Source organism: Bos mutus, chromosome 5 (genome assembly GCF_027580195.1).
Source record: "Bos mutus isolate GX-2022 chromosome 5, NWIPB_WYAK_1.1, whole genome shotgun sequence".
Classification (NCBI taxonomy): domain Eukaryota; kingdom Metazoa; phylum Chordata; class Mammalia; order Artiodactyla; family Bovidae; genus Bos; species Bos mutus.
This window is the reverse complement of record NC_091621.1, coordinates 9364172-9389768: the sequence shown is the minus strand read 5'-3', so window position 1 is coordinate 9389768 and position 25597 is coordinate 9364172. Positions and strand designations below refer to the sequence as shown.

The window sequence follows — 25597 nt, the reverse complement described above, 5'->3', positions numbered from 1 at the left end:
CTGTGACTTGGATTTTTCTGTGTATACAGCTGGCACTGCAGAGTTTAAGTGTAGGAACATTTGATCGGCAGCCCAGGAGCCCGCCTGCCCATTCATGCTGTCTCTGTCCCTGCAGGTGGCCAGTCTGGTGGGAGGATAAGCAGCCAGCTGTGATTTTAGAAAGATCTGGGCTCTTAATATGTGCTACAAAGATCCAAAAAAGCACAAAATACTCTTCCTTCCTTTGGTGAACAAGCAGATAGACCTGCCTGGATGAGGACAAATTCAGTAGAGTGAGCTTGGGAAATAGAGAGGTGGTGCTGAGAATCAGAAGACTTTGTTCAGTAATATAATTTTGTTTAAAGATTGTGAGCTAAGCACAAATGACTCAGGTGTAAAAATCCTGCTTTTGAGGAATCTCAGAAGCCCATTTATTTTTTGCTTGGGGGTGTTTGTTATGTGAAAGGTCTGCCTTGAGTAAAAATCTTTTTTTAGGGGAGCTATAATAATTCCTTAAAAAGAGCATCATGAATAGTTTCAAGTGCTCAGATTTCATCAATGTCTGTTTCAGAAAGTGTATATTGCCTAGTTTGGAGTTTTTTGGAGGCAGCTGACTTCCCCAGATATCCTGTTATTTTAGCCCATGAGTGCTGGTCCCATGAAGAATCAGTCACTTAGGATGAGGGTCAGAAGCCAGGTCAGTCCTGGTGAGTTTACAAAGAGAAGAGAACAGTGTGTCCCAGGCACTGAGTGTAGGAATTTTCTGGCCAGTTTCATTTTTAAGCCTGCTTAGAACAAAGCAGAATTGGGAGAAGGCTCTCCCCCTTGACTGTAACCAACCATCCCTGGGGTTTGAGAGGGAAAACACTGAGAAGTGAAAGCCTGAGGCCAAATGGCCAGGCTGCACCTGCATCCCTCATTTCTCCAACAAAACAGGACTCTCTGTGCATCCCTGACATCACCCCCTCGAATACCTACCCTCGTGGTTTGACCTGCTGTAGTTGATTGCTGAGGGAGGGGAAACTAATTTTCCAGTGACCACTGAGGTAGGGGCTAGAATGGAACTTACATATTTCTCTATCCTGTGTTCTCACTCTGCTTGGGAACCACCTCCACCCCCACCATCTCACACACACGTGCGTGCATGCACACACACACACACACACACACTTTAAAGCAACCTTCTAACTCCCCTAGCATTTCTCAGGCTCTTTGTTTCTGTGTTTTTGTTCTGTCAATTCCTGAAATCGACTATCCTATTTCTCTGACTTTGATTTTGGCAGAGGGAGCCATCAGCTTATCCTAGCTCACCATCTTAGGAGGGACTGGACGTTCCTATTCACCCTGATAAACATATTTCCAGATTGGTAACTGCAGCTGGAAAACATGTCTCTTCAAGTGTTTGCATACCAATCCCAGGGAAGGACTCCTATGGGCTGTATTTGAGCCACGTGACTCCTACTGACCTACATGAGAGAAACCTGTTACCCAGAGGAGGAAAGCTGATCCACACAGCCCAAAACAATGACAACCACAATCCATTCCAGAATCTTCCCTGATGGTGCAGGGAGTTTCCACCACGGAATACCCTAGCAAGGGGCACAAACTAACCACCTACCATTGGGACTTTCAGGCTTGACGTGATGCTGACCACCTGATGTACACAATGTAACACTCTTCTGGCATCAAAATAAATTGGCTTTAGACTTGTCTCACACTAAGTATTTAAATGCTGCCTATCTCTCCTATGTTTAAAGAAATAAGTCATAAACTTGTGGAAAATTTTGAAATATTTTGTACTCTGATATAATAGGAAAAGACTTGCTTATACTTGGCATGTTCTCCAAGGGACTGTAAAGTATACTTTATAGAGAGCTATAAAGCACCAAAAAAAGGTTATGCTTTATGAACATATCAGTCATCATTTCAATTTGGCCTGACACTGGTATGATTTATCCTGGAGGTGGAAATGAGCTCGGCAGTTTTGCAACAAAAATAGATATTTTTGTTTTCTGCCATGGTGACTGCAATAAAATGTATTATTCTAGCAATAAAGTATTTGCTAGCTGTCTCTGTGTTATGAATAAGAGGTAAATGTAGTGATTACCTGAGGTTTTAATACAGGTAGAAGTGGTTTGTGTTAATGGGTTGCTCTTCTTTACAGTGCTGAAGTCCAGAGGGCAGCCCAGCAAATGTTTGTTCAAAACTGTACATACAAAATAGACATGTTTTCAAAGAGAATAAATGAGGCATTAAAACCAGTGCTGGGAAAATCAGAAACCTTTACAGCAACATGAATACCTACCGGTCTTAAATACAAACCTATCCATAAGTAGATGCGTGTTAGTTTTTATAATGCACCAAAGGAAATTCTTAATAGCACCACTGGGGCTGCTGATCCATGCTCAACTAAGTGATACTCACATAAATGGAGCAAATTCTCTTTTCCATATCCAAACTATTTCACAGTTTGGAAAAAAACTTCTTCCTTATGATCTAAAAGGAATATCCCCCAAAGAAACCCTTTAAAATTCATTGTATCATCAGAGCTATTTTTCCAGAATGTGAAAAATGTGAATTGGAATATTGTATATAAGACATTGGTTTAACTGTGATTCATGTTCCCAGGTAACCCATCTTTTTGACAATGGAGCCACTGTTTTCTTTGCTGTTTTCATGGCAGTCTGGGGTAAGTGTTCTACATTTGTATGACTTGAGTTCCTATCATTTGCTCTATTATATGTTCCTTTAAAATCTGATTTTAATATGAGAGGAAGAAGCAAAGTGAATTCAGTTTGGCTGTTCTGTTAGACACAAGTTAATAAATAATTCATTTGGTTTGTTTTTAAGGTGACGTTTTACAGGACAACATGTCTTCTTTCTCTTAAGCCTTCCAACAATTTCATCAGCATTCCATTATGGGAGTAAAATTCACCTTCTGTTGGAGACAAAAGTAAAGATTATAGTATACCAAAAGGTCTGATGGTTAAGACCTGATTACACATCTCAGTGTGTATGGGACTTTCTAATGTGAGTGGAATATTTTCATCTGACTAGTGTGTGAATACTCACCTCTAGGATTCTTCCAGTTCTGGTCAGAATGACTCCTTATACACAAGAGCTACTTGCAGTGCTGAATTGAGTCCTTTTAAATAGTTTCAAGCCAATAGCCATAATAACAAGGTATGATGGAATGTTCACTGAAAGAATTATTTAGCCCAAAGGAGTTACTTCACTCACGTTTGGGTTTAATAGTATCTTCCTCAGTACCATGCATTTCAGTCACTCAGTCGTGTCTGACTGTTTGCAACCTCATGGACTGCAGCATGCCAGGCTTCCCTGTCCATCACCAACTCCCAGAGCTTGCTCACACTCATATCCATTGAGTTGGTGATGCCATCCAACCATCTCATCCTCTGTTGTCCCCTTCTCCTCCTACATGCAGTCTTGCCCACCATCAGGGTCTTTTCCAATGAATCAGTTCTTTGCATCAGATGGCTAAAGTATTGGAGTTTCAACTTTAGCAGCAGTCCTTCCAATGAATATTCAGGACTGATTTCCTTTAGGATGGACTGGTTGGACCTCCTTGCAGTACAAGGGACTCTGAAGAGTCTTCTCCAACACCACAGTTCAAGAGCATCAATTCTTCGGGACTCAGATTTCTTTATGGTCCAACTCTCATATCCATACATGACTAACTGGAAAAACCATAGCTTTGACTAGATGGACCTTTGTTAGCAAAGTAATGTCTCTGCTTTTAATATGCCATCTAGGTTGGTCATAGCTTTTCTTCCACACAACAAGCGTCTTTTAATTTCATGGCTGCAGTCACCATCTGCAGTGATTTTGGAGCCCAAGAAAATAAAGTCTCTCACTGTTTCCCCATCTATTTGCCACAAAGTGATGGGACTGGATGCCATGATCTTAATTTTCTGAATGTTGAGTTAAGCCAACTTGTTCACTCTCCTTTCACTTTCATCAAGAGATTCTTTAGTTCTTCTTCACTTTCTGCCATAAGGGTGGTGTCATCTGCGTATCTGAGGTTATTGATATTTCTCCCAGCAACCTTGATTCCAGCTTGTGCTTCCTCCAGCCCAGCATTTCTCATGATGTACTCTGCATATAAGTTAAATAAGCCGGGTGAAAACATACAGCCTTGACATATCTTCCTAGTAAAATAATTATAGAGCTTTAATTTAATCATATATAAAAGTCTGAACAAATTCATAATAAATGATGAATGGTGGTTTCCTTTGGAGAGGAGGTTATCTTCATGGAAGGGTAAGTGAACAGTGAGGAGAGAGACCTTTTACACTATGTATTTTCAATTTGGTTTGAATGGTTTTTACAATATTTATGCATTTCTTCTAGTACATAAAAGGCCAGAAATCTTAATTTTGAGGTTATTGAACTCTACTCACTCAGGGCTTAGGTTCATGTTGTTCCTTATGTCTAGAATGAATATTAGAATCTTTGCCAACTTTCAAGGCCCAGCTGAAATGGCATCTTTTATTTATTTATTTTTTTTTTGAAATGGCATCTTCACCAGCCAGACAGTGTCTTCCTCCTTTGAACTTTCATAGCATTTGGTTTATGCCCATTCTTTGGGCACTAATAATAATTTGCATACACAGTTTTTCTCATAGGTTCATGGTCCACAAGGACCATTATGGTCATGGGAGTCCTTATACATTTCTTTTAAAGACAGAGAGATTAATGTTTATTGGATGGATGGACAGATGGATAAATGGATGGATTGGGGGAAAAGAAGGAAAAGAGAACAAAATTATCAGAAGATTTTATTTTTAAAAAAATACTCATTTGGTTGTGTTGTTTTTAGTTGCGGCACATGGGATCTTTTGCGTCATATGGGATTTTTGGTGCATGGCCTTTGTAGTTGTGGTATGCAGGCTTAGTTGCCCCGAGGCATGTGGAATCTAATGCCCCAACCAGGGATCAAGCCCACATCCCCTGCATTGCAAGGCAGATTCTTAACCACCAGACCACCAGGGAAGTCCCACCAAAAGAATTTCTTTATGAGACAATGAATATGTTTAAATGGCCTCTTTGACAAGTAGAAATATAAACCCTTGTTCTCTTTAGGGGGCTTGTCCTATATATTTTATGTCTTCTTTACCTCAAGCTCAGCACCCTACTCCAGTACTCTTGCTTGGAAAATCCCATGGACGGAGGAGCCTGGTAGGCTGCAATCCATGGGGTCGCTAAGAGTCAGACACAACTGAGCGACTTCACTTTCACTTTTCACTTTCATGCATTGGAGAAGGAAATGGCAACCCACTCCAGTGTTCTTGCCTGGAGAATCCCAGAGACGGGGGAGCCTGGTGGGCTGCCGTCTATGGGGTCCCACAGAGTCTGACACGACTGAAGTGACTTAGCATAGCATTACCTCAAGCTCTTCAAAAGAAAATTGTCCCACCCACCACAGCTCTGTTGAAGGGACTTTTTTGAACCCTATGATACCAGTTCCTCTCACCCAGTGGGTGTTTGTCCCAGGAGTAGTCAAACCATCGGTTGGTGAAAGTGGCCTGGGAGAAGTTCTGAGGTTCTGGCCAAACAGGAACTGGTAGTGCCACCCAGAGTCTTATTCTTAAGAATGTGACTTGGAGAATGTTGAAGGACACTGGGAATTGGTAGTAGAAACTGACACGGAAAGATGCAGAGAGGGAAGAAGGGAGAGAGACTGACAGTGGCTAGCAGTGAGGGCCAGGAGGAATCCTGAGCAGACTGAAGTTATGATTGATAACTGATATCAATTGATAATTGATAACTGAAGTTATCAATCAGAACCTAGAAATAAGCAGAAACAAAGAACTAGTGGAAGAAAATTAGACTAGAGGGTACAGAAACCAACTGGTAGCCAACTTGGAGAAAACGCAAGACAATCCCCCAGAGAGAAGCAGAGAGAGAATGTAGCCAAGTCATGTGAAGTATCAGGGTGAAGCCCCAGGGTCTCTTATGTCTATAATCTCTCAAGCTGTTGGCTTCCATATCCTGTCTGAATAGGTCCAGTCTTTTAATTCCCGTGGGATTTCTGCCTCCTCTGGCGGGCCTTGCAAAAGCCCTCATGATTTGTGCTACCCATTACTGTATCTCTTGCAAACAATGGAAGCTAACCATAATAGAGTTTTGGATACAGGAATGACCTCTCAGGTCAAGAATGTGTATCTGGCTTTTCTAGAATGTACTGGTAACCATGATCATGAAACGTAATAAGCCATCCAGTACTGCAGTTTTGCCATGGTTACAAATGAGGAGACTGAAAAAGTACTCATTTCCTAAACCAATGGTTTCCAAACTTCAAGTCATGACCCGTAGAAAGTGATAATACTTGTACAATATGCTAATGTCCATGAAGGAGCCTGCTTGTGGCCAGGTATAATACTGCCTTAAGCCTCCTAGCCCTAGTTGCCTCCCAAACTGTGGGATTAGTACCTCTTGCAAACCTATAATCTATTCCTGGCACACATATGGGGAAGCTGTGCTTTGGGCTACAGGTCTACTGTGTAATGAGTTAACACTTCTGTAGAGAGAGTAGTGTTCTGGAAGAATTGATACCTAAAACTCCCTTGCCCACTTCAGTGTCCCATCAATTTAACATACACTTGACTGAAATCATATTTTCTTCTCCCATAGTTACCCAGAACTAAAATTCTGGTAGAATGATAATTGTCTGTAAGGTAGAGGTTGTCATCGCCACCCCTCACCCAGTACCACCATTATAAAGGGATGGCATTCCTTCCTTGCAAGTTGGAACATTTTATACTGGGGACAACAGATAGATTTTATTATTTTATCTCTGCCAACCTCAGTGGACTGAAGTGAAGCCTGAAGCATGGAGGCTGCAAGTAGGTGGGCTGGAGATCTGACAGCACTCGTGCGTTAGAGGGTATTCATTAAGAATCTGATAGATGTTGTGTAATAACCATTGAGCACAAGGGAACATTTTGGGGCCGCTCCAGGCAAGGCAAGCCTGGAATAATTCATTTCCTGAATCACTTTGTCTTCATTGACACCTTCCTGTTTAAATCCTGTATTGTTCCCAGAAGTAAGCTAGTTTGAGAAAAAGAATGATTTATCCCAGGTGTTTTCTTTGTAGGTAGGACTTTGCCTCTTGCAGAAATCTAGACTTGCCAATAATAGTAACACTTACAATAACACAAGCCTTTACTAAGGGCTTACTGCATCCTGGACACTGTGCTAAGCATTGTACAGCATCACTTTAGTTAATCTGTAGAGCAACCTTTGACAAAGGGACTGTCACTATTCCCATGTGATAGACGAGAGAATTGGGCAATAGATAGACAGTGGTAAGGCCAGGAGTTAAAAAGGGACAAGCTTAGCTCCTCCACTGCACCACTAGGATCATGTGCTGTCTGTAATCCTGTTTGCTTCTGCTTCAAAGAGCTGGATTTTGAGATAAAGCACTGTTACACTCTTCCTGAGCCCGCTATAAATGCCGCTTTGTGACGGCAGTGTTCTGTAAAAGTGTGTCAGTTCTAACCAAGCTTGGTTTAATGGCCTCAGGACCAGCCTTTACGATCGACAAGTTACAACATTTAGGAAAACACATGCACTTTATTTTGGGAAATTGCTGGATATGGAGATGACAGAACAGATGTAAGTGGTTTACAAGCCCTCGGAAGGGATGAAGTTGATGTGTTTGCTTTGTTGCCTTTTGCTTTGTGTTCACCAGAGAAACAATACGGTTCCATTTGGAAACCATCTGTAGCACTCGGGAGGGCCTTTGTGCGGGGTTAGAAATCTTGACAGAGCTCTCTACCACCTTGTTCTTATATGTGTGTACATGATGGCAGGGCCTCCTGGAGACCCGAGAGGTACTGGATTGGCCAAAAAGTTTGTTTGGGTTTTTAGTAAGCGCTTACAGAAAACCTGAATGAACTTTTTGGTCAACCCGGTATACTATGAGCCTAGGGCTCTGGGCTTGAATCCGAGTGGTTTAGAAAGATTCAGGGACCAGAACATTTATGGCTTAAATTAGCTCTCTCCCTAGGGGAAAATAAAATGAGTCGTTGGAGAGTTTGATACTGGCAGAGATTCGCCAGGAAGCATATTATCTCCCTCTCTTCTCTTTTTGTTCTCCTTCCTCTGTTGTTTGTTTCTTCCTTTTTTAGCATTGCCGAAAATTAAATTATCCCCAGTAAACAAACAAATCAAGCTCCTCAGAGCTTTCCAATCAAAATAAAAAGTTTGTGGTTGTTTAAATGCAAATTCAAAGATTCTGTATATGGTCTCATCAGTGATTGATGAATGAAGTATGTCTCATTTTTTTACATGAATTATATAATTTGTCTTTGTTTTTAGATATTTACACTAATTTTATTTTTTATACTCATATCATCCAACAAAAACTGGTGATTATATATTCAAAAAAAGAAAGATACACATTTACTAAATGCCTATTAGGTACATAAGTACAGTCACATATGACATGTCATCGATTTCTTATAACCCACCAGAAAGAAATTAATATTTCCCTCTTGAAGATATTGAGGCTCAGAGAGGTTATGTTTATGTAACTTGACCCAAGATTACCTAAGCAGCTGGTAAGTGGCAGAGTCTTGAATTTAAACCAGATCTAATCTTTATTTTCTTGGGCTCCAAAATCACTGCAGATGGTGACTGCAGCCATAAAATAAAAAGACGCTTGCTCCGTGGAAGAAAAGCCGTGAACAACCTAGACAGCATATTAAAAAGCAGAGACATTACTTTGCCAAAAAAGGTCCATCTAGTCAAGGCTATGGTTTTTCCAGGAGTCATGTATGAATGTGAGAGTTGGACTGTGAAGAAAGCTGAGTGCCAAATAATTGATGCTTTTGAACTGTGGTGTTGGAGAAGACTCTTGAGAGTCCCTTGAACTACAAGGAGATCCAACCAGTCCATCCTAAAGGAAACCAGTTCTGAATATTCATTGAAAGGACTCATGCTGAAGCTGAAACTCTAATACTTTGGCCACCTGATGCTGGGAAAGATTGAAGGCGGGAGGAGAAGGGGACAACAGAGGACGAGATGGTTGGATGGCATCACTGACTCAATGGACATGAGTTTGAGTAAACTCTGGGCATGATGGACAGGAAAGCCTGGTGTGCTGCAGTCCATGGAGTCACAAAGAATTGGACATAACTGAGCAACTGAACTGAATCTGCCAAACTCAGAGTTGTACCAAAATATGTCCATGGTGGCATGCACCTTCTATAGGTTGTTATAAGATTTCATTACTCAGCAGACAGTGTATATTCTCTGTCTCTTGGCACTGGGTTTACCCCCTAAAATGAATAAGATGTGATCTGTGCTTTCAAAAGTTGGTAATTATAATAGTGGGCATTAAGTCTGAATTATGAAGGGACAGTGACGGTCCATGCAGCCAACTTCCTTAGGCAAAAAGGAAAAGGAGAAAAAGTTTCACCCAAGGAGAGATGTTAGAACCAAGTCTTAAATTTGCCAGACAAAGGAGTGGAGTCAGGGAGAAGTTTGAATAACATTCTGAGCTGAAAACTGTGTGGACAAAACTCTGAAAAGGAATGCTTGAACACTCCATGTGCTAGGGACATAGAATGTATCTTAGTTTCCTAAGGGTGCTGTAATAACATGCCACAAAAGTAGGTGGCTTAAAACAACAGAAATTTATTCTTTCACATTTCTGGAGGCAAGATGTCCAAAATCAAGGTGTGAGCAAGGTGGGTTCCTTTGGGAGGCTCTGGGGGGGGAACCTGTTCCATGCCTTTCTCTTAGATCCTTGTGATGCCCGGTGATCCTTGGCTTGTTGACACATCAGCCCAATCTCTACCCCGACCTTCACCTGCATTCTCCCTGTGTCTTCACATGGCAGTGTTCTTATATATGGACACTATAATCATATTCAGTTAAGGGCCCACCTACTCCAGGATGAACTCAACTAGTTAATCTGTAGTTACTTTATTTCCAAAGAAAGTGACATTCTGAGGTTGGGGTTTGAGACATAAAAATATTTTTGCCAGGGGGGACAAAATTCAACTGTAACAGTGCATGTTGAAGCCTGAATCCTGCTTACCACAGGACATCTGTACCACAACAGAGAACCATGGCTTCACCCTGTGGGCAATAGAAAGCCAAGTGACGTTGTAAACTTGGATGTGGCATGATCAGTTGTGTTTGGGAAGCAACTGTGGCAACAGTGGAAGGGGTAAAAGTGGGGACCAGTAAGTAGCAGGGAGCCACTTAGAAGGTTGTTCCAGGGCTCAGTCAAAATTTTATGCAGAATTGGGTATCAGCTTCTGCCGCTGCTGCTAAGTTGCTTCAGTCGTGTCCAACTCTTTGCGACCCCAGAGACGGCAGCCCACCAGGCTCCCCCATCCCTGAGATTCTCCAGGCAAGAACACTGGAGTGGGTTGCCATTTCCTTCTCCAATGCATCAAAGTGAAAAGTGAAAGGGAAGTCGCTCAGTCCTGTCCGACTCTTCGCGACCCCATGGACTACAGCCTACCAGGCTCCTCCATCCATGGGATTTTCCAGGCAAGAGTACTGGAGTGGGGTGCCATTGCCTTCTCCACAGAATAAGAACATTATACATAAAAATGTTTTCCTTGCTTTGTTTATATTAGGTAAAAACTGAAAATAACCTAAATATCCAACAATAGAATGGTTAAGGAAATTGTAAGTAGCCATTAAAAATTCTTTCAAAGCACATAATAACATAACACAAAGCTGTATTTAAGTTTTCTTTAGGATGCAAAGTGTACAAATAAAGTGTGATTTGGAGTATTTTAGTGTTACTGTGTCCAAGTTCCTACTGCTCACTGCTCAGTTTAGTTCAGTCGCTCAGTCATGTCCAACTCTTTGCAGCCCCATGGACTGTAGCACACCAGGCCTCCCTGTCCATCACCAGCTCCTGGAGTTTACTCAAACTCATGTCCATTGAGTCAGTGATGCCATCCAACCATCTCATCCTCTGTCATCCCCTTCTCCTCTCGCCTTCAATCTTTCCCAGCATCAGGGTCTTTTCTAATGAGTCAGCTCTTCTCATCAGGTGGCCAAAGTATTGGAATTTCAGCTTCAACATCAGTCCTTCCAATGAATATTCAACACTGATTTCCTTTAGGACAGACTGGTTGGATCTCCTTGCAGTCCAAGGGACTCTCAAGAGTTTTTTCCAGCACCACAGTTCAAAAGCATCAATTCTTCAGTGCTCAGCTTTCTTTATAGTCCAACTCTCATATCCATACACGACTACTGGAAAACCACAACCTTGACTAGACAGACCTTTGTTGGCAAAATAATGTCTCTGCTTTTTAATATGCTGTCTAGTTTGATCATAACTTTTCTTCCAAGGAGTAAGCGTCTTTTTATTTCATGGCTGTAGTCACCATCTGCAGTGATTTTGGAGCCCCCAAAAAGATAAAGTCTGCCACTGTTTCTACTGTTTCCCCATCTATTTGCCATGAAGTGATGGGACCGGATGCCATGATCTTTGTTTCCTGAATGTTGAGCTTTAAGCCAACTTTTCCACTCTCCTCTTTCACTTTCATCAAGAGGCTCTTTAGTGCTTCTTCGATTTCTGCCATAAGGGTGGTGTCATCTGCATATCTGAGGTTATTGATATTTCTCCCAGCAACCTTGATTCCAGTTTGTGCTTCATCCAGCCCAGCGTTTCTCATGATGCACTCTGCATATAAGTTAAATAAGCAGGGTGAAAACATACAGCCTTGATGTACTCCTTTTCCTATTTGGAACCAGTCTGTTGTTCCATGTCCAGTTCTACCTGTTGCTTTCTGACCTGCTTACAGGTTTCTCAAGAGGCAGGTCAGGTGGTTGGTATTCCCGTCTCTTTCAGAATTTTCCACAGTTTATTGTGATCCACACAGTCAACGGCTTTGGTATAGTCAATAAAACAGAAATAGATATTTTCCTGGAATTCTCTTGCTTTTTCAATGATCCAGCAGATGTTGGCAATTTGATCTCTGGTTCCTCTGCCTTTTCTAAAACCAGCTTGAATACCTGGAAGTTCACGGTTCATGTATTGTTGAAGCCTGGCTTAGAGAATTTTGAGCATTACTTTACTAGCATATGAGATGAGTGCAATTGTGTGGTAGTTTGAGCATTCTTTGGCATTGCCTATCTTAGGGATTGGAATGAAAACTGACCTTTTCCAGTCCTGTGGCCACTGCTAAGTTTTCCAAATTTTCTGGCATATTGGGTGCAACACTTTCACAGCATCATCACGTTTCTACTGCTCACTGCTCAACAGGCCATTAAATTGAGACATGAGGTTTTGGGGTAAGGAATAGCGACTTTAGGCTTCCCTGGTATCTCATCTGGTAAAATCTGCCTGCAATGTAAGAGACCCCAGTTCAATTCCTGGGTTGGGAAGATCCCCTGGAGAAGCAATAGGCTCCCCACTCCAGTATTATGAGGAGTCTTCCTCATGAGGGCTTCCGTCATGGCTCAGACAGTAAAGAATCCAGCTGCAATGCGGGAGACCAAGTTTGATGCCTGGGTTGGGAAGATTCCTCTGGAGGAGGGCATGGCAACCCACTCCAGTATTCTTGCCTGGAGAATCCCCACAAACAGAGAAGCCTGGTGGGCTGCAGTCCATAGGTTGCAAAGTACCGGACATGACTGTACAACTAAGCACAGCACAGCAGCTTTATTTGAAAAGCCAGCAGACTGAGAAGATAGTCGACTGGTATTTAAAGAACTATCTTGCCTGGGTTTGGATGCCAGTTTCATTTTTAGAACAAAGCAGGGAAAGTGAAGAGGTAAAGTAAAAGAAGCTATAAGTCGTTGCAGGTATTTCCTGGTTCTGGCCAGACTCTGGAGAGGAATGTGTTAATTTCTTCTTTCCTGCAGTCATTCACTGGTGGGCCTGGTCAAGATGTTTCCTGTGAGCTAAACAAAGATAGTTTATAATGTATTAATGGTGGTTTTCTCTGGGTGACAGAATCATGAAATGTTTTTGTCAGCTTTGGTTAGGTATAATTTACATAAAATAAAATCCAGTGATTTTTAGGTGAACATTTTGACAAATCATGTCAAATCATATATAGTCATGTAACTGTTACCATAATGATGACATAAAACATTTTCATCCTCCAGAAAGTTTCCTCGTGCCTCTGAAGTCAGCCTCTTGGCAACCTCCAACACGCTTTCTGTCATTGTAGTTTCATCTGTTCTAGAATTTCATACAAATAGAATCTTTCAGTATTCAGCATTTTGTTTCTTCCACTAAGATTGATGCTGTTGAGATTCATACGTGTTGTTGCATATGTCTATAATTTGTTCTTTTTAATACAGAATAATATTCCCTTGCCTGAGATGTACTGAAATTTGCTTATTCATTTTATTCATTTGTTTATCCAAATGTTAATAAGTATTTGGTTCAACCCAGCTTTTATTCATCTAAGACTTAATGGCTTTTATAAACTTCTTTAGGAGAAGGAAATGGCAACCCACTCCAGTGTTCTTGCCTAGAGAATCCCAGGGACGGGGGAGCCTGGTGGGCTGCCGTCTATGGGGTTGCACAGAGTCGGACACGACTGAAGCGACTTAGCAGCAGCAGCAGCAGCATAAACTTCTTTGGACGTTTTGCATAAAAGTCTTTGTTATCTATTTCTCCTGGAAAAATAATTGAGAATGGCATTGCTGATCATAGAATAGGAGAATGTCTAACTTTATTTTAAAAAAATTGTAGCTATGCAATTGTGCATTCCCAACAGCATTATATGAGAGCTCCAGGTGTTCTACATCCTTACAAACGTGGAATTAATAGTCTTTATCATCATAGTGTATATAGTGTTATCCCATTGTGGTTTTAATTTGCATTTCCCTGATGACTACTGATGTTGAACATCTTTCCATGAACTTGTTTGCAATCTACACATCGTTATTGAAGTGTCTGTTCAAATGCCCATATGTTACTGTCTTCTTATATTTAAAAGTTATTTATTTAATCTGGATAGAAGTCCTTTAGCATATATATGTTTGCAAATATTTTTCCAGTTTGTAATTTTCATTTTTATGTTATTAATGGTATCTTTTAAAAAGTAAGAATTTTTTCTTCCAGTATACTCCACATTAGTTTTTTCTTTTATTCTGTGCTTTTTATTTAAGAAATCTTTGCCAATTTAAGATTGCTAAGATTTTCTTCTGTATTTTCTTCTAGAGAACTTATAGTTTTAGATCATATAGTTAGGTCCATGAGTTATCTCAAGATGATTTTTGTATATTGTGTAAGGTAAGGGTCAGATCCATTCGTGTATGTGGGTATCCAGTTTTTCCTGTACTACTTGCTGTAAGATTATCCTTTTCTTCCTTGAATTTTCTTGCCATTTTTGGGTTGAAAATCAATTTACCATGTGTGGGTCTAAACCTGGAATTTTTTCTATTTGATCTATACATGTACGTTTATATAATAACATCCTCTTTCAATTATTATAGTATAATAGTAAGCCTCAAAAACTTATTCTTTTTAAATTGGTTGGTCTACTTTAGGTCCTTTGCATTTCCATATAAATTGTAGAGTTACCTTGTCAACTTCTACCCCCTCCAAAATGCTAGTATCAGATTGCAGTTGAGTTGAAGCAGTAAATCAATTTGGGAATTCTGAAGACTTAATTTCAAATATTTCTATCCATGAATGTCAGTTAGCTCATTTATTTAATTGTTCCATAATTTATTTAAGCAATGTTATATAATTTCCAGTGTACAGATCTTGCATGTTTTTAGAAAACTTTCCAGAATCATATTATCTAGTATATCAATTATATGTGTTAGACCACTCAGTATTGTCCTACAAGTCACTTATGCTTTGGTCACCCTCGTTAGTCTAAGAAGATGGATTAATAAAGACTTTGAGTAGCATCACCTCAGTCAAGGGCACAGCTTGCCACATGATGAATTTGTGCCAGACCTAGGAAGAAAAACTTAAAACTTTTAGAGCATTTTGAATTTTGTCATTGCAGATAGGGATTATATTGCCATCTTAAATTTGCTTAGCAGGATATTGAGAATTAGAAATGTTAATTCACTTGCCAATAGTAGCACAGCTTGTATCTGAACTGGATTTCAAGGCTAAGAATGTCTAAGTCACAAGCCAGAGAGCTCTTAACTGTTACCTTATAATATCTTTCCACTTACTTATTTTTAAATATGTGTTCTATGTCTCAATACTGAGGAATCTTTCCACTAATGAGGAATCTTTCCACTAATGAGGAAAGATGCTGAAAAAGATTGAAGGCAGGAGGAGAAGAGGACTACAGATCCCCATCACCAACTAGATGGACATGAGTCTGAGCAAGCTCTGGGGATTGGCGGTGGACAGGGAAGCCTGGCGTGCTAGTCCATGGGGTCACAGAGTCGGACATGACTGAGTGACTGAACTGAACTGAGGGCAAAGGGGAGCAGAAAAGAAGGAAGTCATTATCTCTCTTTGGAATGAACATTTGGATGCTTACTTTTCTCCATGAAACTGATTGCAAACATAGGACATTGACATATTTTCCCCTTTTTCTAATCTGACTACACAGTAAGACCCAGTAGAGATGGATCTGACAGTTCCCTCTCCTAGGGTGTCTCTGTGCGATTCTTAGTTGCAGCCATCCTCTGAGTGAGTGAGTGAATGCATGCACGTGTCCCCTCTTCTGGCTTGTGGCTTCCTAGGCAACAGGAATATGTCTTGATCATATTTTGACCTGTCATTTTATAATACTCAGCAATTCGTTTGTGTTGATATATTTAAACTGAATTGAGTAGAAAGTTACTTTGGCTAAATGAGGATCACCATCAGCTTTACCTGGGTAGTAAAGGTAAAGGTTGAAAAAGGTTGGAACAGTCTTGAAAAGGTTTTTTAATACAATTAACACACTTTGCCTTTAATATGAGGATATTTGTCCTGAGGAGGATTGGAGGGAATGAGAAATCTCTGCCAATTAAATACATGTGAACTGCTAAGTTTTGTTTTCGCTTTTCTGTCCCTCGCTGTTTAACACATTATTGACCAGGGGATTTTTGTAGAAACTAACACCTGTAGCTGGCAATTTGTTAGTAGTAGTAGTTTAGTTGCTAAGTCGTATCTGACTCTTGCAACTCCACAGACTGTAGCCTGCCAGCTCCTCTGTCCATGGGATTCTCCGGGCAAGAATACTGGAGTGGGTTGCCATTTCCTTCTCTGGCAATTTATTATGTAAGTGATTATTGATACGTCTCTAGTCAATAATGTTCAGGTAACAAAAGATGTATTAATATATCTCTGGTCAATAAGTTGTTAAATACTCAATCAGATAGAAAGATATTGATAACCTAGTTTTCTGTATTCTTACATCCCAGAAGCTTTGTCATTCTAATAAGTCTGTTCTGCCATGACTTGCAAATCAGCTTAATTTAAATCTCTTGAGTTTTCATTATGTTTGACACAGGCTTAGTAATTCTCAGAAAATGATCTTTGTTAAATGATGTTTAGCTAGAAATTCTGATATTCAAGAATGCTTACACAAACAGCTGTCATTCTTTACAATGGCTTCATTATCTGTTGACACAGTTCAAGACATTGTTTTATTTGAAAATATCTGTCTTTCTCTGCTTGTTCCAGCAACAGTTTTCCTGGAGTTTTGGAAAAGACGGAGAGCAGTAATTGCTTATGACTGGGATTTGATAGACTGGGAAGAAGAGGAGGTTTGTATTATTTACCTCAATTAAAAAAAAAAAAAGCAGATAATCAAGAAATACACAATCCCTTTTGAGTCATCACTTTCTGCTCTGTGATAGAAGTCAGGTTGACTCATAAAGCATTTTTATACCTGTCTCTGCAGGAAGTTTCAAGCATTATAAAAATGTAGCAGAAGAATTTTTAAAAATACATTTTGATTTCTTAGTGGAGTAAAAAGTTCATGGCTAAGTAAAGCATTTCACTTGTATGCAGAGACATTAGAAGAATTGGTAGTAAGATTTGTTTAGTTTCCTTAAATATTATCCATTCTCTTTACTGTGTCAGAAGGAGAATATTAGTTTACAGTTATAGGCACTTGAAAGCAGACCTCCTAAAGTTCTCCAAGGAAATGATTAAGTCTTCAGGACCCTGGACAGCTCAGAAGGATTCTCACATGATAAATACCGAGGGGGAACCACTACGCATGCATGCTCTTTGGTTGATGTGCTAAAAGCCGGCCACCACTAGATAAAACTGTCCAGCAGAGGTAAACTTGGGCCCTCAGACATGTTACTCTCCCTTCCCGGCCAGTACACCATGCCCTTTCCTAACCTGTGTCTGGTCTTTATGTCAAAAGTCTTAAGGCCCCATGCTGAGTTTGGTTATTGTATGTCTCTCGGACACTGCTTTCCCTTGAGAGTCACTCAGGCCTGAACTCGTCTTTCTTTCCTCTCATCCCCTGCCTCTCCTGAGTTCCATTTCCTGAGAGTCTACAGGTGCAAGTAAATCCAATGCAGTCATCATATATGATATGACCATGGGTCTTAATGGGTGTTTTCCTTCCAGGAGACACATATGTTTATATTTATAAATTAAATGGAATCGTCTGCAAACATAACTGAGAATTTTAGCCCTGGGATAGGTTTTGTAGGGGACATAATTTTGAGAGGAATGTTTTTTCCTTCAAATCATACCTTGTGGATGGATGCCTTTTCTCCTCAAGCCCATGAACATATTTGGGTAATTTTTAAATATAGACATGATACTGGGATTTTCAGCAATCCTTGTTCCTGTGCTAAGGCCCCTCTCAGGCTTGTATAAGCATTCACTCTCTAGAAAATGGTTTTCTGAGTTGGAAGGGACCGCCCAGGTTTCTGAAAGCTACCAACTGCAGCAAAACTGCATTCGAGACTTCCTCCTGGGTGGAGCTGTTCTGGTTTTTGTTCCATGTGTGTATAGGAGTAGCTTTCACATGGGATGGAAAATACTGTTTCCTGGGTATCCAGGTCACCACCAAGAAGCTATGTTGTCTAAGGCAAATTACTTCACCTTTGGATTTTTTTTTTTTTTCATTTCTAAAGAAAAATGTTTCTAAATTCTCCCCTGTTGGCTACAAAGTGTAGCATTATTTAAGTAACTTTGATTAAACCAGTCTAAAGTCACCACTGGCACTTGTAGTGGGCGCACTATGTGGGTATCTTTAGGGTAAACGTATCTCTGGTAAGTCTGGATCCTTCTGGATTCCCAGCCCTGTTAAAAGCATGGACTGCTGAACCGTGCTTTCACTCAGCACCCCTGTGTAGAGGTCAGGTCAGGAGCTGTGTGCAGTTCCAGTTCTGTTTGGGATTCAATGTAGAAATGCCTATTACTCCTAGCCTGTGGCTCTCAGCTTGCTGTGCAGAAGAACCCAGATGAGCTGCATGCCTCCTTCAGGGGTAACGCAGAGTATTACTGGCTAAGGCTGCCATAACAAAGCACACTGACTGGTTGGCTTAGTCTCACAGTTTGGAGGTGAGCAGTCCGAGATCATTGGCAGGGCTGGTTTCTTCTGAGGGCCATGAGGGAAGGATCTGTTCCTGTCTCTGTCTTTGGCTTGTCGATGGCCATCTACTCCATGAGTCTTCACATGGTCTTCTCTCTGTGCATATCTCTAAATGTGCTCTTCTTACAAAGACACTAGTCATGTTGGATTGGGGTTCACCCTAATGACTTCATTTTAACTTAATTACATCTGTAGGACCCTGACTCCAAATACAGACACATTCTGAGATACTGAGGGTAAGGACTTCAGCTTATGAATTGGGAGGTAGGGTGAGGACAAACTTAGCCTATCGTACCCAGGATGACAGGTCTGCCTCCATGATTGACCTCAGTTTCTGCATGATTAACTTAGTGACCCTTGATGACACTTATAGCCTGATGAATTGAGTTTCCCAAAGAAGCAGAATATTCTAGATCTGATATATCCTAAGGTATAACTACCTGAAATAAAGGAGGCAGAGGCTGTTTATAATTGTCTCTCCCCATGACCTTCCTGATTATCTGCGTGAAGCCAGCATCAGGCTCATCCTGTGCAGGGAATCAGGCTGCCTTTCCTCCTACACAGGGTGGCCCCTACCAGACCCTCCATAATTTCTCTCCTGTCAGGTCCTTCTTTGCTTTCTGTCAGTACCTTCACCCAGCTCTTGAGTGTTTCTGCCTGAATTAACTCAAGTCTCCCTTGCACCAGAGTTTCTGCTCCTTTTCCTGCCTCTTCCAAGACACTCACATAAAACAAGTTCCTAATTAGTCAGAACCACTTCAGCACACCGTTTTGTTGCTTATCTTTTCCTAATCCTGTAATTGCTTTTAGTCAGAAGCCATTCACATTGGATGGGGCTCAACTCAATGAAATAAAAATCTCAGCTTGATTTAGAATTAGAGGAGCCTTGATTTTAACTGGATTTGAAAGGCGTTTACCTTGTTTTCAATACCAATTAAGAATGCATTAAAATCTATGGTTAAGGGTGAATGACTCCTATAGGAGCATATTTAAAAAATAGATTCACCAGGTTTTTAGCTGCCTAAATTGAAAAACTAAAAATTGTAGAAAACTAAGACTTATATTGGCATTATAACTCATAAAATGAATTCTGAACATTTCACTCTTGAGAAGTTTTCTTTGTCCTGGTGTTCATATCATTCCTCAATAATAAATAAAAGCATGTTAGTTATTTCAAACTACTGGGGACAGGGACAAATTGGCCCCTTTCTCACTATCATTTAATAAGATAATAGAAATACTTAACTATTAGTCTAAATCACAGAGCCATGATGATAATAATTGAAGATCATCATTCTTTAGATTTTCTTTAATAAGTGGCCAATTTCGAAATATTTAAACCTGGGTTTCCAAGTGCATATCATTGAGTGAGTGATGACCGTGACATTTGTTGACTGTTTTCCTGTGGGGTAAAATGATTTTTTTTTTCTTCTTCTTGACCAGGTACCTCTTCAGTATGTAAAAATGTGTCTGCTTGTTTTTTAGGAAGAAATACGGCCCCAGTTTGAAGCCAAGTATTCCAAGAAAGAGAGGATGAATCCCATTTCCGGCAAGCCAGAACCATATCAAGCATTTGCAGATAAATGCAGCCGACTTATTGTTTCTGCATCTGGAATATTTTTTATGGTATGAATCCTTTTTTTTACACAACTATGTTTCATAAAGTACAAACCTATAGCATGGGAACAATAATCATACCAGGTATTTAAATACATTTTTTGTACGTTCTGATATTTAGACCTCACAACAGTTCTATGTGATGACCGGGGGTGACACTGCTGTCCCATTTTACAGGTGGAGTAACTGAGACTCCAGAAGGTTAAGGGACTCACCCAGGCTAGCCAGGAAATAGCCAAAAGCTCAGGTTCTCTAACTACTATTCTTTCCATTTGTCTATGCCATAATGAAAGGAACTAAAACTATGAGATGGAACTTACAGCAATGTCATTCAAGCTTTCATTTTTACAATGCCCATATAATAAGAAATACATTCTTTGCCATTACCCAGTATATGCTATGCAAATAGATGTATAAAACTGAAAATAGTTATTGAAACAATGCCCATATTTATAATATTCAAGGAACTCTGATTTTTTTTTTGTTTTATTAGTCTGTTTTTTAATGCCAGCTCTAACTCCCTAACATTTATTTTGCTGATGGTTATGCTGCTGCTGCTGCTGCTAAGTCGCTTCAGTCGTGTCCGACTCTGTGCGACCCCATAAGACAGCAGCCCACCAGGCTCCGCCGTCCCTGGGATTCTCCAGGCAAGAACACTGGAGTGGGTTGCCATTTCCTTCTCCAATGCATGAAAGTTAAAAGTGAAAGTGAAGTCCCTCAGTCATGTCCGACTCTTAGCGACCACATGGACTGCAGCCCACCAGGCTCCCCCGTCCCTGGGATTTTCCAGGCAAGAGTACTGGAATGGGGTGCCATTGCCTTCTCCGGCTGATAGTTATATCAGTTTTCAAAATACTAATCTGAAGCTGGATTGTTAGCTTTTCCTAAAAAGAAGTCACTTTGTGACCCACTTTGATCCTGTCGGTTACTGAACCGCACACATGCGATTTGTCAGAAATGTCGTTTTAGAACAGGAAGGAATGGTTAGGATTCTCCAGCTTCCTCTTTTCAAAGAGCACATGTGCATCAATATATATCCTAATTGGCTCGAATGGGAAGGACAGAACAACAGAAAATCCAGACAATCTCCCCACTGTGGCCAGGAAGAACCTGGGGAGATGGTGGGGTAGGCAGATTGCCCAAGTGTCCCTCAGCTTGGATCAAGACTCAGATCCTGCCCTATCTACAGATTCTGCTTTGTAAGCAGTGGGGTCAGGCTTTGCCTCCTGTCAGTACATTTATATGTATTATTTTGGGTTGTATTTCTCACAATAAGACCTGTAGAGGCTAAAGCCCTGGAGAGGAGAAGCTACTTGCTCAAGGTCACACTGCCAGGTTGTTGCTGAACCAGGACTCGGCCCCCACTTTGACTCAGTACAGTGAACTGTCCATCGTAGCATATCGCCACCCTGTCTAAAATTCAGTGTAGGTCTCGCCTATCTCCCTATCAACAGCTCCAGGATTCAGACACGGGCAGTTTTTTGTTTGTTTTCTATTATTACTACTATTATTATTTTTTGCCAGTTCAGCTAGGTTTTATACCTGGGCTTTTAGAGCATGTCTCTCACAGTATACCAAAGACAGAGTCTATGCAAAACATAGGAAAGCTCCTATAAAAAAAAGAAGCTCTAAGTTGCCAGAGCACATCCTGAAGCCTCACTTTAAGATCTAGTTTTTGACGGCCATGTAAGCTAAGGTCTCTTCTCTGAGACACAGTAAGCGAGTCATCTAATGAAAGCCACAGAATTTTTCAGAATCTCAAATCCCCATTATTCACAGAGATAGAGATATGCTATATTCTTCTCAAACACCATCAAGTGTTCAGAGGAAGATGCCTCAGTTCAGTCTGTGTATCTATCTGATAAGAGTATGTACCTTTCATAGGCTTATTCAGCAACAAATAACTGAGCACCTGGCATGATGCTAAGATGTTGCAGAAACCATGAACTGCAGAAACAACAGTCACCATCCCTACCTTGGTAGAGCTTACTGTCTGGGGGAAACTGACAATAAGCAGACAGTTGTTAGAAATTATAAGTTTAGCAACTGAATAACAACAACTAAGCTGCATATTGCAAGAATGCATAGGTACCATGCACATGCTCAGTTGCACAGTCATGTCTGACTCTTTGCAACCCTACAGACTGTAGCCCACCAGGCTCCTCTGTCCATAGGATTCTCCAGGCACCTGGAGTGGGTTGCCATACCATCCTCCACGGGATATTCCCAAACCAGGGATCAGACCCATGTCTCTTCTGTCTCCTCCATTGGGAGGCGGGTTCTTTACTACTGAGCCATCTGGGAAGCCATTGGTACCATATAACAACAACAAAAAGCCTGAGGAGTGGCGGGCGGGGTGGGGAGGTGGTGGGGTTCATGAAAAGCATTAATTATGAAGTAGTTCTTGAGATGTGAAGAATGAATAGGTATTAAGTAGATTATGGATGTGCATGTGGGTGTGTCGTGTGTTTGGCAGGGAATGGGCAGGTCAGCGTTTTGGGCAAAGGAAGATTAAGTGTGCTTAGACTATTTGAAACAACAAGGAAAGGTCTAGAGTCTTTGGAGTGAGTGGAAAAACAGTGGGCCTGGAGAGACTCTTCAGGCCACCATAAGGGCTTTGCTTTTATCCTAAGAGTAAAAGGAAGCTAAGAAATAGCTTTAAACAGAAGAGCAACATGATAAGTTTTCCATAATATTTGTTCATTTGCTTAATCTAATATTCTGATTTAAAAAGTGTCAGTCTGTAGCCTAACAGTTTATCAACTCTCAAGTACCATGGTTTTTCTATTTGGATAACAAAGAACATACAAACCGATGAGAGGAAGTATCAGCCACATGGCAAGTGTGCCTTTTGTTATGGTGTCTCAAGTCAGGACCACCATGACCGTATCTCCTTTTCCTGTGGGAGGATCTTCTTGGGGGTGGGAGGCCCTCCCTGAAACATTCCACCACTGTGCTCACCGGGTGTCCTCTGTCTTCCTGCCAGATCTGCGTGGTGATCGCCGCTGTGTTCGGGATTGTCATTTACAGGGTGGTGACCGTCAGCACTTTCGCAGCCTTTAAGTGGGCGTTAATCAGGAATAATTCTCAGGTTGCAACCACAGGAACTGCTGTGTGCATCAATTTCTGCATCATTATGCTGCTGAATGTGGTAAGTGAGCATCTGGGTAACTAGTCACATGGATAAACTATGTGCAGCAGGTGACTGTGCCTTCTGTTTCTAAAGGGACCTGGCCTCAGAGAGATTGGTCAGTTATGTGACACCTGTGGCCTGGCATGAGGTGTACTTTGTGGGTGTACAGAAGACTCAAGTCAAATCTGGTCTGTAGAATTTCCTACAGTATAAGATTGAGCAAGGCATTTGCCCTCTCTAAACCTCAGTTACCTTATGTATCCAATAAGGTAACACTATAAGCCCCTTGGGGAAATTTAGAGACAAAAAAAAAAAGGGACTTCCCCGATAGGTCAGTTAGTAAAGAATCCACCTGCACTGCAGGAGACCCCAGTTCAATTCCTGGGTGGGGAAGATCCCCTGGAGAAGGGATAGGCCACCCACTCCAGTATTCTTGGGCTTCCCTTGTGGCTCAGCTGGTAAAGACTCCACCTGTAATGCAGGAGACCTGGGTTCGATCCCTGGGTTGGGAAGATCCCCTGGAGAAGGGAAAGGCTACCCACTCCAGTATTCTGGCCTGGAAAATTCCATTGACTGTATAGTCCATGGGGTAGCAAAGAGAAAAAATATATTTTAAGGCCCAGCTCAGAATCTGACATAGCTCAACAGTGTTGGTTCCCATTTCTTTTTTGATTCTGAATGATGGGAAGTTCATCTGTATCCAAAGCATTCCTAGAGATAACTCAGCAAGGAATCTTGCAGGGTGGTACATGTTGCTTGTGTTGATTTCAGGCTTTTTTCAAGTGTGTTTTTCAGCCCAGCTGTCTCCCTTGAATCCCAGACTCCTCCTCACCTAACACATTCAACCCCCTTACTCCCCATCTTCTTTCCAGAATCACCTCCCCCCATAGTCTCCCCATCATAGCTGCGCAGGCTGAAAAGCTTGTTCTCCTTGACTTCTCTGTTTCTCTCACCATGAAAATATATCCAGAGTCTGACCACCTTTCACACATCCCAAGTCCCACCTTGGTCCAAGTCCTCAGGATCTCTCACCTGGGTTATTGCAGTGCCTTCCCCACTGGTCTCCCAGCTTCCCTGTCTGCTCAACCCAGGCTCATCACAGCAGCCAGAGCAAGCTTCACATGAGTAAGCCAGCCTCACTCACTGTATCCAGTGGCTTTCTTCTCACTCAAAGTTCAGGTCTTCACATGACCACTGGGGTCTCCCTCATCTGGCCCCAGTGGGGTCTTTGACCCTGTTTCCCCCTTCTCACCCTGACTCCCCTGCTCCTCCTTGGCCTTTTGGTTTCCCAGATTCTTCCCTCCACCTAGGACCTTCTTCCCTGTGGGGTCTGTAGACTTTACTCCTAAACCTCCTTCAGGTCTTTGTTCAAAGGTTACTTTTCCAGTAGAGGGCTTCCCTGGTCACTCCATGTAAAATTGCAACCCACTCCTGCTTTCTGACCATTGCCTAACTCCTCACCCACTTCACTTCTCTCTATGGCATTGTGCTATGTTAAGTCACCTCAGTCATGTCTGAATCTTTACAGCCTTATGGACTGTAGCCTGCCAGGCTCCTCTGTCCATGAGATTCTCCAGGCAAGAATACTGGAGAGGGTTGCCATGCCCTCCTCCAGGGGATCTTCCCAACCTAGGGATTGAACCTGCATCTCTTACATCTCCTCCATTGGCAAGCAGGTGTTTTGGTTTTTTTTGTTTGTTTTTTGTTTGTTTTGTTTTGGTTTTTACCATTAGTGCCACCTGGAAAGCCCTCTCTGGCATTCAGTTCAGTTCAGTTCAGTCAGTCAGTCGTGTCTGACTCTTTGTGACCCCATGAATCGCAGCACGCCAAGGCCTCCCTGTCCATCACCAGCTCCCGGAGTTCACTCAAACTCATATCCATTGAGTCAGTGATGCCATCCAGCCATCTCATCCTCTGTTGTCCCCTTCTCCTCCTGCCCCCAATCCCTCCCAGCATCAGAGTCTTTTCCAATGAGTCAACTCTCCGCATGAGGTGGCCAAAGTACCAGAGTTTCAGCTTTAGCATCATTCCTTGCAAAGAACACCCAGGGCTGATCTCCTTCAGAATGGACTGGTTGGATCTCCTTGCAGTCCAAGGGACTCTCAAGAGTCTTCTTCAACATCACGGTTCAAAAGTATCAGTTCTTTGGTGCTCAGCTTTCTTCAGTCCAACTCTCGCATCCATACATGACCACTGGAAAAACCATAGCCTTGACTAAACGGACCTTTGTTGGCAAAGTAATGTCTCTGCTTTTCAATATGCTATCTAGGTTGGTCATAACTTTTCTTCCAAGGAGTGTCTTTTAATTTCATCACCATCTAATAGTCTATTTTTAAACATTTATTGTGTTTATTATCTATCTTCTCCATTTCAGTGTAGCCCCAAGAAG

At 41.5% G+C, this 25597-nt stretch overlaps 1 protein-coding gene across 11 annotated transcripts in view; it reads left to right on the top strand.

The window, feature by feature from the left end:
- ANO4 (anoctamin 4) overlaps positions 1 to 25597 on the top strand; it is a 439368-nt gene that overhangs the window by 359237 nt on the left and 54534 nt on the right. For all 11 annotated transcript variants that reach the window (XM_070370271.1, XM_070370269.1, XM_070370272.1 and 8 more), the window contains 4 exons: positions 2608 to 2668; positions 16580 to 16662; positions 19944 to 20084; positions 23062 to 23226. In XM_070370271.1, the coding sequence (XP_070226372.1) occupies positions 2608 to 2668; positions 16580 to 16662; positions 19944 to 20084; positions 23062 to 23226 (450 nt within the window). The remainder of the gene's footprint in view (positions 1 to 2607; positions 2669 to 16579; positions 16663 to 19943; positions 20085 to 23061; positions 23227 to 25597) is intronic.